At 42.6% G+C, this 19,045-nt stretch overlaps 1 protein-coding gene across 1 annotated transcript in view; it reads left to right on the top strand.

Moving 5' to 3' along the window:
- The window catches only part of LOC126251490 (arf-GAP with dual PH domain-containing protein 1-like), a 144,242-nt gene that overhangs the window by 4,113 nt on the left and 121,084 nt on the right, over positions 1 to 19,045 (top strand). Inside the window, exon 2 of the mRNA XM_049951951.1 lies at positions 6,692 to 6,917. Within this exon, the coding sequence (XP_049807908.1) occupies positions 6,692 to 6,917 (226 nt within the window). The remainder of the gene's footprint in view (positions 1 to 6,691; positions 6,918 to 19,045) is intronic.

Here is a 19,045-nt window from a genome sequence, read left to right as displayed (position 1 = left end):
TGTTTTTGTTCAGGAATGGATATGAAGGATAAAATTAATAGTGCGCATCTGCGGGAAATGATAGGAAACACCGCTTTGGAACTGATAAAGTTTTTACAGCTGTTTGGTTTAATTGCGGAGATCAAGAAGTGCTCTATTTATGGTGAAGAAATTAAGTTGGCTAAAGTTCCGGCATCTCGGACCATATGTGGCACTGTCGAAAGGATAACATTTGGCGTTCCATATGGCGTGGTTCCTGGCTCGAGAAGCCTAGGTTGGGCATGCGCGAGATTGTACTGGTAACTTATTATTTTTATTATAGAGCCCCCCCCCCCCCCCCCCCCAGGTTTTGCACGCATGAGACTGGTGTGAGTGAGAGGAGTGTGCTTGATTGGTTTTCTTTTTGCCGTGAAGTGTGTTCTGAGTTTATTAAGTACAGGGGTAAGTTGGGGGGGAGGGGGGGGGGACAAGGGGGTTGTGGGAGAGCTGGATGAGTCGCAGTTTGGGAAAAGGAAGTATGGGAAGGGTAAGTCTGTGGTTGGTTTCTGGGTGTGGGGGGCTGTTGTTCCGGGAGGTGGGTGTTCTGAATGTGTTTTTATGGTTGTGGAAGGGAGGTCTAAGGCGGAATTAGTGGGGTTAATTGAGGAGTACATAGAACCGGGGTCCACAGTAGTTTCAGATGCATTTTCTTCAGATAGGGGGTAGGGTGAGAGGGGATTCAATCACTTAGTCGTTAACCATAGCTTAGAGTTCAAAAATTATGAGACAGTGGCTTGCACAAATACAATAGAGGGGATGTGGGGGGGCTGTTAAGTCAGTTCTTGGGAGGGGGAAGCGGCGCTCTTCCAACCTTCAGTCTCATTTAGATGAGTACTGTTGGTGGAAGAGTGTCCCTGAGGGCTATTGTGTTTTTTCGGTTTTTTTAACGGGCTGTTAGTAAAATGTATAGGCCGAAAGTGGTTGGTTAGGGTGGTTTGGATGAGTGGGTGGGTGGCTGTGGCGCAGGGTGGGGTGGGTGGTTTATTTCATGTTAGTGTTTGTGGGGGGGGGGGGAGGGAGTGTGTTGGTTTGTGTTTTAGTCGTGGAGGATATATTTTGTTGAGTTGTAGTGTGTGATTGAGATATTTTTATGTTGCATTTGGTTTTTGTTTGTGGGTTTTTTATTTTGGGGTGAGGGGGGAGGTTGTTTTGGTTGGGGGGGGGGTGAGGTGTGGGTGGGTTGGGTCTTTTGGTTGAGTATTTTTTCGTTGGTTTGTGTGTGTGTGTGTGAGAATGATTGTGGTGGCCAACCTAGTTTGTGGCGCCGGAACTCTTTTGTGGCAAGTTTTTATTATTTTTGTTTTTAGTGTATGTGTTGTGTGGTAGGACTTGAGGGAAGTGTTTTATTTAAGTGTGTGGCTGTGAATGTTGGTATTGAGAGATGTTTTTGAGCTATATAGTAGGTCAATGGAAGTGTTCGATCCTAATTTATGGGATCGGGAGCTGCTGTTGAGCTATATAGGTCAAGGGAGGTGTTCAATCTCAATTTATGGGATCGGGAGCTGCCGTTGAGCTATATAGGTCAGGGTAAGTGTTCGATCCCAATGTGTGGCTGTGAATTCTGGTATTAGTATCGGGAGATGTTTTTGAGCTATATAGGTCAAGGGAAGTGTTTGATCTCAATTTATGGGATCAGAAGCTGCTGTTGAGCTATATAGGTCAAGGGAACTGTCCGATTCCAGATGATATTGTGTTTTGTGATGTTGGTTTTTTTTCGTCATGTTGTGTGGTTTTGTATGGGGGTGGGTGTCTAAATTTGTTTATATTTAGTTTGCCCCCATCCAAAAACCCCCAATTTCCCGCGCTTGTCCCGTTAGTGTCATTAGGCATTTTGTGGAATGTGTGTGTGTTTGTTTTTCGATGTATTTTTGTCTTTATAACATGTACGTAAGGACTTTATATGTGCCATATTGGAATCGTGGTTTATGGTCGTTTCCGCCATATTTGTGACGTCATGGATCAAAGCAGATGGGTGGGATCGGATGCTTCCATATTTCTGATCTAGCCTTGTTGTAGACGGGTGTGACCAGTGGCATTTTCCAAGAACTGAGCACAGTTTTGTATTCAAGCGATCTACAATAGATTGTAGTTAGAAGAGGGAATAACTCACCCACAAATTCAATGTAGAATCTGACAGGAATTCCATCAGGGCCTGGAGCTATAATGGCACACAATCAAAGGTTTCACATACGGAAAGTAAGGGGTGGCTTGATGAGCTACAGGAAAATTTAAAGCCACTTGCTTAGGGCAGTACTTGGCTAACACTTGCTGGCTTGCCTACCTGAGCTCTGCATTTTGTGCTACCATGATTTGATTATTTCAACCTGTGATTTATGCAGCTTTGGTGCTCTTCACATATCACTAAATGCAAGTGTTTCTGTCATGAATTATAGAAAATTGGTGACTAGGAACATCATCAGATAGTTTTCAATTCAATAAACTTTACCAACAGCCGTATAGTTCAAGATATTTTATTTTATTCTGAAAGCAACCAGTTTCCACAATTCATTTTGCCATCTTCAGGTCCCTGCATAATAAGAGTATACCTGTAGTAATATAAGGGAGTAAAAATCCAGTTTACAAGAAGTGACAGGTAATCATAATGCCGCTTAAGCTTAAAAATGATATTACTACATGTATACTCTTTTATTATGCAGGAGCCTGAAGATGGCAAAATGAATTGCCGAAACTGGTTGCTTTTGAAATAAAATAAAATATCTTAAAGTGTATGGTTGTTGGTAAAGTTTATTGAATTGAAAAGTACTTACCAGCCAATGTCCTCAGGCCATAGTGGATCAACAGAGATCATCATTAGTGTCAGTAACATTTCCCCATTCGCTGTCCTCAACAAATCAAAGAAACCATTTATTTGTGGCGTTTCATACTGTCTTGTATTGCAAGTGCGATTTCTGATCCAGTTTGTCAGTGTGCTATATTGCTTACTCCCAGTAGCCTTTTACACATATTGTTTCACAATTTACAGCCTCTTGCTGACAGTGAGGCAGCACTATGGTTAGCACACCAGACTCGCATTCAGGAGGATGGTGGTTCAAAGTCCCATCCAGCCGTTCAGATGTAGGTTTTTAGTGATTTTCCTAAATCAAATAAGGCAAAATCCGGGGCAGTTCCTGTGAAAGGACACAACCCATTTCCTTGTTCAGTTCGAGCTTGTGCTCCATCTCTAATGACCTTGTTGTCAACAAGGTGTTAAACTCAAATCTTCCTTCCTTCCTCTTGCTCATTCCTGTTTGCAAGACTTACAGCCATTATAATTTCATATGTGAATCTTGCAATGTGTCTTATGCACAATATATAATTTATGATTATACTGTCGGGTTGATACCAGTTAAACAAGTCAATGTGAAAGCAGCAGCATCTTCAGGCCCATCACTTGATGAGGTCCTACAAATAAGCAAGCATTTGAAATAGATACTTACACTGCTGGTAGTTACCAACAGCAACTAACATATTTGGACTATATGGTTTCAGTTTATTAGAGTTCCAAATCAATGACCAAGTAACATCAGTGTGTGTGTGTGTGTGTGTGTGTGTGTGTGTATGTGTGTGTGTGTGTGTGTGTGTGTGTGTGTGTGTGCAGTAACCCCATTTAAGTGATTTGGAAAAATTTTACACTAGTCGTACGCAGTTGTTTGAACACACTCTTGTGAGGAAAAGATATTAAGGTGCATATTACATTAAAACCTTAAGGTTAGCAGTGCATCTACCAAGTGTGCATGATCCCATGTGCAGTGCCTGGAGGGCTCAAACAGATCTACAAATATTGTAGGAAATGGAGGTTATCACACCCATATTGGCTGGCTACTGGGTGACGTCAGTGGTTACTATTGAAAAAACCTAACAGATCAGTCCATATATGTGATGATTTTAAAGTGTTGATGTGTGCATATAATCTAATCTTATTGATCTTTATTCATTATCATAACCAGAGGAGGTGCTTGCAAAGTTATTTCAGGGCCAGTATTCTCCAAAATCAATTTTGCGGATGATGTATAAATACGGTCATTTGCTTCTGGGAGTAGCAATTTTGCTTGCTATATTCCAAAGGTATCTTAATTGTTTCATTCAGGACACCCTTAATTGTACTAATTATTTAGATGATGATGTGGTACCGAGGCCTACATGGGAATAACAATTGTTTGACCACTGGCTGAACATTGGTTAAACTATCAGTTTCACAAGTGCACTTACTACCTAGGACACATCTTACTTAAAAAATGGTTCATGCCCATGGTGAAACATGTAGCTGCCGTAGACAATCTGTCAGTTTTGAGGAACAGAAAAGACTTACAGTTGTTCCTCAGTAAACTAAACTATTATGGCAAATATATCCTGCATCATCCATGTCAACAAGCATTCCTGTGACTAAAAAGAACGTACGCAGTCAGCACCAACCATTAAGTGCGTCACTCTAGCAACTAGTGCACACAGCGCAGCATCAGGGCCATGCTGTTGCATATAAATGCAAATGGTACAGAACAATTAATCATGTTTTTATTAGAACATCTCAACAGATGCACCGTGTAATTAATTCCAGATTGAATAAGAGGCACTGCCAATCATTCATAGGAGTTAAAAAGTCACTTGTATCTCTATAATGCAAAGTTCCACTTAATCATGGAAAATAATCCACTGCTTATTCTGTTTGGTCCCCATGAAAAAGCTCACCAGATGAGCAGCATAGGGTCACCAATGATGGGCCCTGTACATTAGCTATTACAATATTCATTATAGGTCCAACACACAGTGTGTAAGTGCAGACTTCCTATCCCTTCTACCAGTGGACCACAACAAAGAGTTCGACTTTTGTGAGGCTTAGTGCTTTACACATGATGGCAACTACACCACACTGTAGACTAACTCCCAGTCATGAAAAATTAGGTAGGCTCAGCCACAAGGCAGGAACCAGTTATCTATAGGATAATGTCATTTATCCAACAAGTGTGTTCATAGCAGCTACAACAAGGCACCACTCTACAGTACAAATATTCTTTTACATCATCACTTCAATACTGTGGATGGTGTCATTCCACTGATGAAACAAGAAGAAGAAGAAGAAGAATGCCATTACTCTGCTCCATATTCTCTAGTTTCTTCACACATGACACTAGATGTCCAGAATTCCAGAATGAAGGCACTAGCTTGTGAAAGAGGTCCAGAATCGACAAGACAGAAGGGCATGCAGTCTGGTCCTGTCACACTGTGCCGAACACGACTGTGGCACATTGTTTCTCACCTTGGCATAAACTTGAGCAACCATGGGAGATATCATCTAGCTTATGTCAGTCCTATTCAAAGAGCAGTGTGGTTACATATGGTTTACACACCCTCTAAGTTTTCATAAAAGGCATGCTTGTCCAGCAAACTCTGCAACAGCCGTAATCTGGGCACTGGTCTCGGTTTTTGCAATGGCCTCCAGGCTTATAGACATCAGTTCTGCCAACACAGTGGCACAGAACACGTGACCATGCTCCCTTTCACCAAGCACTTAATTCAGAGATTTGGGGGGGGGGGGGGGCATGGTAAATCACATTTAAGACTCAAAGTGGAACACTGTACAAACCATGTCATCTGAGGATGCCATCACCAGCTTCCTTGATACCTATAGACATTGTGAGCCCACAGCTCCTACTGACAGGCACCTTACTGTCACGCAAGCTCCCAAGTCTGGGCTGACACCACCAGCTGAGTTGTGGAGTGGCTTCAATACATCGTTACCAGTTTCTGCGGCCGCCATCTTTTCAAAGTTGTGGCAGGATGGAAGTGGCTGGTGTGTTATAGGATCCAGTTATGCCCATGACATCTATCACATACAGTGTCCCCACCTTGACCAATCAGCAACAAATGAACACAAGGTATCTGAGACATGTATAGTTTTGCCAGAGCATGTAGGCCAACCTGCCACCACTGATTCCCACACCAATGCCTTTGCAGTGGTGGTGGTGCAACCCCAGACTCTAATGTGAGCCGCAGTGGGCCATGAAAGGCATGATGGAGAGATAATGGGTGTCAAAGAAAATGTAACTCTGCCTACCATCCTGACTTTCCCAGCACCCATCCATCCGTGTGTGGTCCCAAGCTACACACTGCAACCAGTGGATCACCCAGGGCCATCCTGCTCACCTGTACCAACACTAGCTGGTTCCATCTCTGACATTATCAGGCAGGAGGTGAAAGGTGAGGATATCAGCATCACTACTCCTCTCCCACACTGATGGTCCTTGTCATTTTCATCGCTATGTGCTGATTAAAAGGGTGAGGGATCTAGTATCCTATGATAGTATTGGAGATATAGGTCTTAATGGTATGAGGTTCCTAACCTTTGTCTTATAGTGACTTCCAGTACTCACATGTTACTAGATATATTTTTTGTAAATAATTTGGGAGTACATTATTTACATTGTAAATTATTTAAATTCTGCTAGAACTTTCCTTGAAATAGATCTTATTTTTGTTTATTGAGTTTCACTTGAGCTCCTATTTCATCTCTAACTCACAGAAGTGTGATTTATGAAAGATGCCGCTGCACTTCATTCTAGCTAAGTTTTTAATCTCAAAAGCAGATGTAGATACAATAGTTTTAGCTAACACTGTTATTCAAACTATTTCCAGGAAAAATGAACAATTTTGAAGTTCTTACATTTTCTTGTTACAGGTCCAGAATGGGCATCTTACAACATCGGAATATTTGTGTGTACTCGTTGTGCAGGAATTCACCGCAGTCTAGGAGCTCACATTTCAAAAATAAAACATTTAAAACTTGATAGGTGGGAAGACTGTCAAGTTGAAAGAATGAAGTCAGTGGGAAATATCACTGCCAAGGCAAAGTACGAAGAAAATGTACCTCCTTGTTATCGACGTCCAGTTGAAGGTGATCCACAGTGAGTTTATATGTGTAGCTTTATAGATGAACATACAACTAATAAATGGTTATTTATCACTAGCATGCTTGACTAACCAAATTACGTGTGCTGATTTGGTGTTACTTGCAATGATTAGTTACAGCTGTGTAATATTAGGCTACTGTGGCTCTAAAAACCCATTTCATCTTCATGGATAGTTTTCTTAGTGTTGATTTGAAAGACTTCTAAGCACAGATGTTTGTGTTAAAATATAACCTTCATTTCATACCACATTACAAAGTTAATGTCTTCCAATTTTGGCAACAGAAGAATAATGCAGTAGACTATTGTCAGCAAATGGTTGAATTTTATGGCTTATGTTTATTTCAAGAAAATACAGCAACAAAAATATCAGATATCTAAATTAATACCAATGAGAGATGTTGCTCATTATATGTCAGTGAATGCTGTCGAAAAAAGTACCCCTGCCAATTTTATAGATGTTTGCTGCAATTTGGTTGTTGGTTTCTTAACTTAACATTGCTACATTGAATATTTTGGTTTGTGAAATGTGGGATGTCTAACATGTAACTTCCTGGCTGCCTGTGTTTCACATAATCATGGGTTCAAGACCAAGCAGGTATTCAGCTCTTTGTATGCAGTTTATTTCTCACTGTGAGCCTCCTTCTTTTTGCCTCTTCTGCATGGGTTTAAACATCAGTCAACAGTTAGTTAATTATATAATGAAGTCCATGTAAATAGTCCATGAAATGAAATGTTCAGGCTATCATAAATGCAATAAATATAGTTGTCAAGAACCTTCATAGAATTGATTGAAACTGTGTTTTATCATTATGTCTGCTGTTTTCAGTCAGTTATTTGGTTTATGATTTGGATAACAATTTTAGCTTAAAAACCCAGCAAACTGACCACATATTAATAAATCTTTTTCCATCTTTTTATCATGTATTATATTGAGCACTTTTTCTTTCTCTTATGTTGACAGACCTCTGTTGGCAATAACTGTAAGACTGAGCAAATATCGTACATGACTTGAGTGGTTGGACAGTATTCTATAGTAATTGTTGTAACACCATGGTATGTGACTTTGTATGCTGCATTATGTTGTTTTGCACTGTAATGAGTAATGATACAATCCCTGGTCAAACAAAATTGCCATACCTAATTCCTCCATGAATAAGCAACTTAACTCATTTTTGTGAACTTTACACAAAAGACTGGTGCTTATCCTTCCCATTTCTTGCAGATATATTGCACTCATTCAAGCTACCTTTCTCTGCTTCCTACTGTACATTTGTTGACCTAATAGGAGTTTAATGTTCCATCACCTCTCCTATAAATATTAAAATAATAGTTGTCTTATCATTATAATGAAAATTTTACAATGACTGAAATCAGCATTATCCTTTTCGCTGCTGCATACATACTCTATATATTCTGTGCCGAGGGCGGCTTTTGATATGGCTGTACTGCTCACCAAATGCTGGTGCCTGTGCTGAGAGATGGCATTCCGACCAATGTGAAATAATTTTCATCTGATTTTTCAAAAACTGTTAGAAGAAAAAAACTTGCTTTTTCAAATCTTACAGACTGACATAATCACTTCATAAAGAACTGAATTTCTTTTCATTAGCCATCATACGTACTGCACTGCATCAAGGTAAAACATTGCACACAATTTTAAAGAGTTTGCTTTGCGTAAACTTTATGTACGGTTGATTTTAGCTCGTACATTGCAAGTGAAATGTAGATAAGATATCAAAATTTTATTTAAAATTGAGAACAGAATGGTATCTCATTTCATTCTGCTCGCGTGAGACACCTATTCACTTTCTTGTGCATCATGAACCTTGTGGTCATAACAGTCATATGTCATAAACAATTCAAAATATCAAAATGAGGTTTATTGCAAGTGATAGCATGTAATGAGGCTCATATGTTGTATGATAAATAATCAAAACATTTTTATTTACCAAGTTATGGAAGTAAGCCATCTGAAGCAGTGAGAGGTCAGCGGCTAGGGATTCATACTACAAATGTCCATTGCACTATAGGAAAACCTAAGCAGTGCAATGGACATGTCCACAGCACTTGGGGACCTTGATCTTGGAGGATTGGAACAATGGTCTCATCCCATACTTCTAGAGCATTCATTTACTCATTGTTAGCTGGTATTCAGTCCTGTTCCTTGTTAATGTAGCAATATTTATTTAGGTTGAAAAGATGAGATCTGGTCCAGGTGCAACTCGTGGTTTCTGTACTGGGGAACATTTATCAATAGGAACTAACCTAGACCTCAGGCTACACTACAGATAAGTCTTGTCTCCACAACTAAGATTTAAGGAGAGTGGTGGGGGGCAATATCACACTCTAGCCAAATGGTTACATACTGTATCTTCTTTCTGTTTCATAACCAACTACTAAATAATATCAAAAGCGAACTCCAAAATAAAATCTATAGATAGCTTATTATCCGCAATTTCACATTTCCTGACAGTTTACCACAACAGATAATACTAAAAGCCACATTTTGGAGAGATACTTAATGTAGTGTATGTTAGCTTCATTGCATGCTTATAGTTTTTGGTATTTTTGTGTCTAAACTTCAAATGTTTAATGTTTCATGCACTCAAACTGTTTTTGTTCTTGATTCATGTTTACATTCAATCTGGGCACTCCAAGTTCCTTCACTTTCATCCTAACTGCATGCTCCAAAATTTTACCTGATAAATTGCTCATTGAATTCATATTGTGTAGTTTTCAAATTTGTGGAATGCAGCTGGTATTCGCAAGAAACTAAAACTCACTAAACTCATGTATAATACCCCCACGAAAAGAAAGTTGCTAATAATGCATGTTAGCCGCAGTCAGCAAGCAAGGAAACTAAAGTAATAGGACATATTTTGCACAATGGGTATTTTTCACTTGCTTTTTCTTCTATCATTCATGAAACTCCTGCTGGGTGGTGATACTTATGTTACCGTAGTCTAATGCACTTTGGGTGAGACATTTGCACACTTACTCTAGCGGTGAATAGAAAAGCCAAAGACAGAAACAAAAAAGCTGTCTAAAATGCCATCAAAACAGTTACACTAAACATCAATTAAAGACATATCTAAGCATAATAAAGATATAAAGAGACAGGGATTTGATAGCAAACTTTCAGCAACTGTGTTCATTTCCTTTTGATGTAAGCAGTGGAATGTGAAAATTGTGTGCAGATTGGTAGGACACCCTTAAACAGAAACACCAGAGCCTTTGATGGGAGAAATTGGAACTGTATCATTATATGAAGGACAATCAGAGTCCAGTAACAGTACTGCACAACTGACAATACTGCAAATTGTAGCTTAATGTCGTGAGACTGGTGGAAATGCTGCATTACTCAAAGAGAATGGAAAGCTTACAGAATAAAAAGATGTATCAGGGCAGAATGTAGGTGCTCAACATATTACACCCATCTAGTATGAGAATTAAACTGTTAGTGATCTGTCTTAGTTGTGCAAAATCTATACTAATAATCTGTGTGTAAAACCATCATGGCTGTCTATTTGTCTTTTGGGGCACCATATATGCTTTAGTTCATCAAAACTGGATCACAGAAAAAAATACATTTTGGTTTAAAATTTTATTATTAAACCTTCTTTGTCTGTGTGCCTGTCTGACATGCTAAACTCCAAAACTAATAGAAGTATGTCACACTTTGGGATATCTGATGTCATAAACACAGAGATATGTGAAAAACTGCTGCATCATGCATGACGTTTATTATTACTGGCTCACTGAACTAATTTCAATGAAATTTGGCAGGAGACAGCTTGAACCCTGAGGAAGAACATAGGCTACTTTTGAATGTGTGTAGTACAAGATATGCACTGATTTGAAGAACATTGCAGAAATTAGGGAAACACATTTATTCTCTGAAAAAGGTTTACTCTTTGCTTCCAAACTATATCATAAAGTGAAAATGCTTTTTATGGTTGGTATATGCCATGTGATATGATTCAAAGTAATGAATATGCTTATACCATCTTAAGTGTGTTTATTCCATACTTCCACACTATTTGTTGCGTAATGTAAACTATTTTGGAATGAAAGAACTCAGTGGCTTGCAAGAAACTTTACACATAATTTCAAACCTTTGCAAAACTTTTTCACATTGACAACGCCCACTAAACAGTGAATAAAAAAAAAGTTTATCACTTACTATGTTATTGCTGTTCATGCAGTAAAACTGTTGTTTTTCCGTTATTGAACCGTATTGTTTGTCATCGTCGTTCATTGCTTTTGCAGTTAACGTTCAACGTAGCTAACGAAAGGTTTAAAGTTCCTTAATCGGAGGAGGTCACCAATTATGTAGGCGACTTGCCTACAACAAATAATTGCATAGCCGTCTGGTTTAATGTGTTAACGAAAAAATATTTATTTACAAAAACTCACAATGAGAAGAAACTAAAAAAACAACAGAGAAGTAACAAAAACTAGGAGACTCTATAGTCTTATGGCAAAGATAAACAACACATGACCAGAAAAAAACTCACGCACTTTTGATATCACTTTGCACCAGACGTGAAAAATATCACTGCCACACAGCCGTCGGGTGTCTCGGGGCGGTGACGTTGTTGTTTGTGGTGGTGATTCACGTGTCTCGGACGATGTACTGAGTGGTGTTTTGGTATGCTCTGCATCCCTCATGTGTTGATGCACAGGCGTGGTGTCAGAGGTCGGAGAGGGTAAAATCCATACTGGCTTGACACGTTCAATTGATACCTTTGTCGGAACACCATTGTACATTATATTCACGGTATGCTTATTTCTACTTAGCACCTGAAATGGGCCCATATATGGTGGTTGTAAAGGCGATTTGACTGAGTCTGTACGCAACATTACGTGAGAGCAATCGTATAAGTCTTTGTGTACAAACACCTTACAGTTGCCATGGCGAGAAGGTGGCGGGCAACGTATATTTGTGCAGTGACATTTTAGCTGCTGCACCCAGTGTGTGAGGCCCTCTGCTCTAGGTAGTGAGGTTGGTACTAAATAATCTGCAGGAATCCGTAGCGGCTCGCCGTAAACCATCTCGGCAACTGATGCACCAATATCGGCTTTGTGAGCTGTCCGCAGGCCTAACAAGACTAACGGTAATGCTTCCATCCATCTCTCTTGATGACACATCAATGCTGCTTTGAGTGTTCTGTGCCACTGTTCGACCATGCCATTACTGGCAGGGTGATAGGTAGTCGTGTGGTGGCGTCGGAAACCGCACATTTTGGATAGCTCGAGGAACAACGTAGATTCGAACTGACGTCCTTGGTCAGTTGTGACATGAAGGGGGTATCCAAAACGGACAACCCACATACACAGAAACGTCTTCGCAGTAGTTTCGGCTGAAATATCGACTATTGGAGTTGCTTCTGCCGATCTTGTCCACCTATCTATGGCCATAAACAAATATCTGTAATCCTCTGACTGTGGGAGAGGTCCAACCAGGTCCACGTGAACGTGTGCGAATCTAGCAGAGGTACCTTGAAAATTTCCAGTATCAGCTCGCACATGTCGTCGTACTTTACTTTGTTGACAAAGAATGCAGGAACGCACTCAAAGGCGCGCGTCTTTTCATAGAAGGCGACACATATCGGTCTGTCAGCAGCTTGATTGTAGCGTTGGCTCCTGGGTGCGATAGTGTGCGAACACTGTCGAATGCTGTCTTGCGCAATATTTCTGAAATGAATGGTCTTGGTCTGCCTTGAGAAAAGTCACACCACAGCTTCAGCTTGGAGTTAAGCCCGTATTACACGATGTGCCTAAACCGTACATCTTTGCACCAAGACCCCTAATGTGCATACCTGTAACTGCAGACTGGTTCACTTCCGACCTATTATACCATCCACGCCGGATATACCTAGCGCGCATGCGCAGCAGCAGCAGACTGTATGCGCGAAAAGAAAATAGATGTCTTATGTCCCGATGTCTTGTAAAGTCGTTCGTTCTACCGTGTGCAACTCAAGGGCGACTGTATGATATACTGAAGCATCATACGTTCAAATTATTTGTGAACTCAAGGTTCCTATTTATAAAGAAATTGTTTTCTACCATTATGTATTAAGTAATAGTTTTTCTCTAATGTAGGTTAGTACTGTTCTGAATTACAGACGCTACAGTTTTATATTACGACACTTGATTGCACAGGTATATGTATATCGAAATTTACATTTATACATCATATTGCACATGGAGGATCCACTTGTTTTTGGAGCTATTGCCCTGGCAGTGACAGTAAATCTTCGGATTAGGGCAGAGCGGCAACGAAAACGAAAAGTCAAACGTTGTTGGGATCGACCCTTGCTGACAAGGAGGGCTGAAGACAAGGAAATATATTCACTGTTAATGAAAGAACTGAGGCCCGAAGATCTGCAAGAATTTCGGAACTTCGTTAGGATGGACATGGCCTGTTTCGAGAAGCTGCTGTCTATGATAGAAGATGGAAACAGAAAGTGTGACACAGTCATGAGGGAGGCTATCTCACCTTCTAGAGAGTAAGAATTATGTGGTTATGTTTTGTGATCATACCAGCCTAGATCACTAATAAAATACCAGTGAACGCCCTGTTATGTTGCTGGCTGGTTGTAACATTACATTTCCTGGCGAATGGGGAATCTTTTAAGAGTCTGGCTTTTAGCCACAGAATAGTACAGCCCACCATTTCAAAAGTTGTTGTGGATATATGCACTGCAATTTGCAACACATTAAATGACCAATACTTAAGGTGACCTTGTGTTATTTTTCCAAGTTTGGACTATACTCAGAATTTTGCAGTCCTCGTCTATCGCACTGGGGCAAACTGCAAGGAGTTTCTCCGTTTCACTGCCAGTTTCTCTTTTCTGGCATGTTGAAATCAAGCAAGAGGTGCAATTGAATCAAACCTGAACTTTCGTAAACTAAGGCATTACGATACAAATCGAAAATCACTGTATAACGTTATATGCATATTCCTCAGAAAGAAACGATTTCTGACTACCTTATTATGTTATTATTAGTGGGTCATACATACACCTTTCCTCGCAGTATGCCTGATTTCAGATGCTTAATTCCTCTCTGCTCCATTTCATTTCTAGAATACGAAGCTATCAATAGAAAAAATCATTTAACAAACAGCTAGCATATAAAGGTCTACTGCAAAAAAAGTTTATTTTCTGCAGAAAACACCGTGGTACACCATTCTGCGCATGCGTGAATTATCGCTGCCTACTGCGCATGCACGGATTGACGGCAGTTTATAACTGCTCTCTATTCCTGCGTGCAGATAATGTGTCTGCTAATTTTCATAGTTTCACCCATTCTACTGCTAGATGGCTGTCGCGATAGACCAGTACTGTTTGCGGCGGACCGTCGTGTAATACCAGCTTTAGGCACCAGAATTTGCTCGAACTTCAGACCTGTAGACGGGTCGTTTAACAGCTGTCGTGGCTCTGCATCCTTGGTCTGTTCCACTGCAAGTTTATCATAGACTATAATTTATGAAAAACCGCAAATACGTGAAAAATAGTCAGCCACTAAATTTTCTGCGCCTCTTAAATGACATATATCTGTTGTGAACTGACTTATGAACTCAATATAACGGATCTGTCTTGGTGAGCACTTATCACTGGTGTTTTTAAAAGCCGATGTTATGGGTTTGTGGTCTGTAAACACAGTCACTGGTCTAGCCTCTATTTGTAGGTGGAAGTATAGAATTGCTTCGTAGATCACGAACAATTCTCTTTCATACGCGCTCCACTTCTGTTGTGCAGTCTGTAACTTTTTAGAGAAAAACTGTAGTGGTTGCCATTGCCCTTCTACATGCTGGTGCAGTGCTGTCCCTATTGCTGACTGGCTCTCGTCTACAACAATAGCTAGCTGTGCGTAGTGAACTGGATGAGCGAGCAACACTGCTTTGTTGAGGCTTGCTTGAAGATCATTAAATGCTTTGTCCTTTAGTGCTTGATATTGTACTGTTGTCTGTCAGATTTAACAAACTTTTTCCTTGTAAGTCGACCGCCAACTCGAAATGTACCAGAAAATCAGTGCCCAAAATAGGTTCTGATATACCAGCTATCACAAAAGACCAAGTATAAACTGTTTGGAAAGGCCCACATCAATCTTGCACACTTTACATCCATATGTGTTAATCACCGGAGTTATTCACTGCCTTATTCTAATTTTATTGGTCAGGTAAATATGCAAAACTCTTGGAAGTTGCTTTTCCATGACAAGAGCCCTGGGGAGTGGCCGCATGGTTTGAGGCGCCATGTCACCGATTGCGCGGCCCCTCCCACCGGAGGTTCGGGTTCTCCCTCGGGCATGGGTCTGTGTGGTGTTCTTAGCATAAGTTAGTTAAAGTAGTGTGTAAGTGTAGGGACCGATGACCTCAGCAGTTGGTCCCTTAGGTATTCACACACATTTGAACATTTTCCACGACAAGATGCAACTCCCCCCAGGGGCTCAGCATTCATTTGCTGAGTACGGGCTTGGCGACCCCGGAGTCCTGAGCTGGGGACTGGTCTGTGCTGCCAGTCTCCTGTCACCGTAACCCCCGGACATGCTTCAGTGACCACCGTATGGCGCAGCGGTGGAATGTTGTGTGCTGCGGGGAATGGTAGTCTTGGCTTGACCGCCTGGATTGCGAGGAAGGCCAACCTCTATAAAAACCCCTCAATCTTATGGTGTGCTCCGCGCCTATGAGATGCATGGCTGTTGGGGTGGAACAGTCGCAAGCGGGCAACCTCTGGGGCACCTGCCGCACCCCAGTTGTATACGCCTTACTCAGGCACGCGGGGCTCTGTCTGAGCGGACCTTTAGTTCTCTAGCTGCTCTTGGGACCGCAATGGACCCTTCGACCTCTACATTTCCCCCTACCAGTGGATTGGGTGGGCCACTGGTAGGTAAACACACCCCATCGAAAAAGCGACTTCGTGCTGCGAGTCCTCCAGCTCATGGTGTTGCTAGAGATTTATCAGACTGTCGTAACAGAGCACATGCTGATAATCAAAATGTGTCTTCGATTATGAAACGGAAGGAGGGTAGCTTTGAGAGGGTTTCCCCCTTTTACATCCACAAGGGTCTTGAGGGAATTGCAGGAACACTGAAATCTGTGAAGCGACTGCGCAATGGGACTCTGTTAGTTGAGACTTCTAGTTCCCGTCAAGTCGCTTCTCTTCAGAAAGCAACCTGTCTCGGAGAGTACGTTATCGAGACCGAGCTCCACTCCACTTTGAATTATAGTAAGGGTGTTTGACATGTAGGGACTTGGTGGATATCTCAACAGACAAGTTAAAATCTGAGTGGGCTGACGAAGGTATTGTTGACGTGCAGCATATTATGAAATGAGTCGATGGGGACCTCGTCAAATCCGACTCGTTTATTCTCATGTTCTGTTGCCCGAGACTCCCAGAGCATGTTAAAGCGGGGTTCTTACGTTTGCCAGTACGACCATATTTTCCCAACCCAGTGCGCTGTTTTAAATGGCAGTGCTTTGGGCATACTACGTTGGGGTGCAATGGGATAGCCACTTGTGGTAAATGTGGTCAGCCTGCCCATGAAGGAGCCGATTGTTCATCGCCTGTGAAGTGCGTGAATTGCTCTGGGAGTCACCCTGTCTGGAGCCGGGTCTGCCCCATCTATCTCGAAGAACGGAAGATACAGGAGATCAAAACATCTAAGCGCATCCCCTATGGTGAGGCCAAGAAGCTCTTTAAGGCCATGCAACCTCCTGTGTTTACGACATCTTTCGCTTCCACTCTGAAAAAACCGGTACAAATGGCCACTGTTGCTACGCAAACGGAGGTTGCTAGTGTTAGCACTAATACCTGCTTTTGCCAGTGCACTTGTGCTGCTGCGGTTGTTTTGAAACCTGCGGCTCTCCCCGCAACGTCGGACAAGGCCGTGGTTGCTGACATTGGGGTACTTCCTGCCTCTTCCCATATGGCGCCTTCTGCCCAGGCGAGTAAAGCTCCAACTGCTGACAAGGCTCTGCATTCTAAGCCCCCCAAGACAAAGACGCCAAAGGTGAAGGTTTTGCCACCTGAGGAGACTGGTCAGGGTCGGTCCGATGACGAGGCCATCATACTGTCTGACATCTCCTGTGGGTCGTCATCGGAGCTGATGGACATTGATGTTGACCGGGGCGATCTTCTCGCCCCAGGAATAAATATCCAGCCAGTACGGGCTCTCCTCCAAAACACAGAGGCAGGGTGAAAGTTCAGCCACCCTGATCACTGGCTCCCATATTACAGTGGAACCTGAATGGGTTCAGGACGCATGTGGCCGAATTACAACTCCTTGTATGAGAGTGCCCTTTGTGCTTATGTCTCCAAGAGACACATTTTCGGGCTACTGATGCTCCTTCTTTACGGGGCTATACCGTATATCAGAAAGATGATCTGACGGGGGAAAGGGCAAAGGGTGGTGTTGCGGTTTTTGTCCGTGAAATGCACCCCTCATCTGAGCTCCCTCTCGTTACCGACTTGCAAGCAGTTGCAGTTGACCTTCTTGTGTGTCGGAGGCTCACAGTCTGTTCAGTTTATTTACCGCCTCAGGATGCAATAGACTCTGAGGCTCTCACAGACCTTATTAGCCAACTCCTCCGCCCATTTCTTCTTCTGGGGGACTTCAATGCTCATAATGTCTTATGGGGCTCTTCGACTACTTGCCCCAGGGGTCGCATTCTGGAAAGCCTCATGATGTCTGAAGAACTGTGCGTCCTCAACTCTGGTGCTCCCACTCATTTCTGTACTGCTTCTGGGTCGTCATCAGCTATTGACCTTTCCTTTTGCTCTCCAGCACTCGAGGATTCTGCTCTGTGGGAGGTTGCTGCTGACCTCCATTCTAGTGACCACTTCCCCCTTTGGATTCGCCTTCTGGATGAGGCTATGGCATTACCAGTGCCGCCCCGGTGGCACCTCTGCAGGGCTGACTGGACACTTTTCAGCCAACTGGCTGTTTTGGAACACCGTGCCAGCGTCCACGAATGGGTAGACCATGTTACAGCTGTGCTCTCCCATGCTGCTGAATTGTCAATCCCATGGTCATCCGGTCATCCCAAGAGGCGTCCTGTCCCTTGGTGGACCACTGAGTGCCGCTCAGCCATCCGAGCCCGCCGTGCAGCTCTGCGCCGCTTCAAGTGCCGTCCCTCAGCTGACAATCTTGCGGCCTTTCGAGTGGCAAGGGCCAAAGCGCGGCAAGTGATTAAAGAGAGCAAACGACGGTCATTGCAATCGTTCTTGAGCTCCATCTCCCACTCCACTAGTTCTACGAAAGTATGGGAAGCCATCAGGAGGATTTCCGGGAAACTCGGCCAGCTACCTGTCACGGCATTGCTGCATCAGGGAAGTCTCCTCACGGCGCTGAGAGACATTGCCCAGACACTGGCCATGCATTTTGCGGAATCTACCGCCACTATTAACTGTGATCCAGATTTCTGCTGCTACCGCGCTGCCATCAAGAGGGGTCACTTGGACTTCCGGTCTCCAAATTCTGAATCCTACAACTGCCCCTTCACAATGTGGGTACTGGATTCGGCGCTGTCTGTGGCTCATGATACTGCGCCTGGTCATGATCAATCCGGTACAGCATGCTGCAGCACTTGTTACTGTCTTCCAAGGAAGTTCTGAATTGTTTTAATATGATATGGTTATCTGGCACGTACCCTGACTCGTGGAGGGAGGCGATTTTGATTCCCCTCCTCAAACCGGGGAAGGACCGAACGCATCCCAGTAGTTATCGGAGTATTGCTTTGACGAGCTGTGTCGGGAAGACGTTGGAACGCATGGTCAACTGTCGCCTGGTTTGACTGCTCGAGACCAGGCAGCTCCTTAGCACCTCTCAGTGTGGCTTTCGGAGATGTCGTTCAACTATAGACAACTTGACCCTGCTTGAGGCGGCCATCCAGCAGGCCTTTCTACGTAACCAGCATTGTCTAGGTGTATTCTTTGATATTAATAAGGCGTATGACACTACTTGGTGCCGCCTTATCCTCAATCAACTCCATCAGTGGGGCTTTCGTGGCCGTCTGCCCATCTTCATTCGGTCCTTTCTTTCCCACCGCCTCTTTCGATATCGGGTTGGTACTGTGCTTTCTGATTTGTAAGTGCAGGAGAATGGTGTTCCTC

This window comes from Schistocerca nitens, chromosome 4, assembly GCF_023898315.1.
Source record: "Schistocerca nitens isolate TAMUIC-IGC-003100 chromosome 4, iqSchNite1.1, whole genome shotgun sequence".
NCBI classification, from domain to species: domain Eukaryota; kingdom Metazoa; phylum Arthropoda; class Insecta; order Orthoptera; family Acrididae; genus Schistocerca; species Schistocerca nitens.
This window is presented reverse-complemented; position numbering and strand designations above follow the sequence as displayed.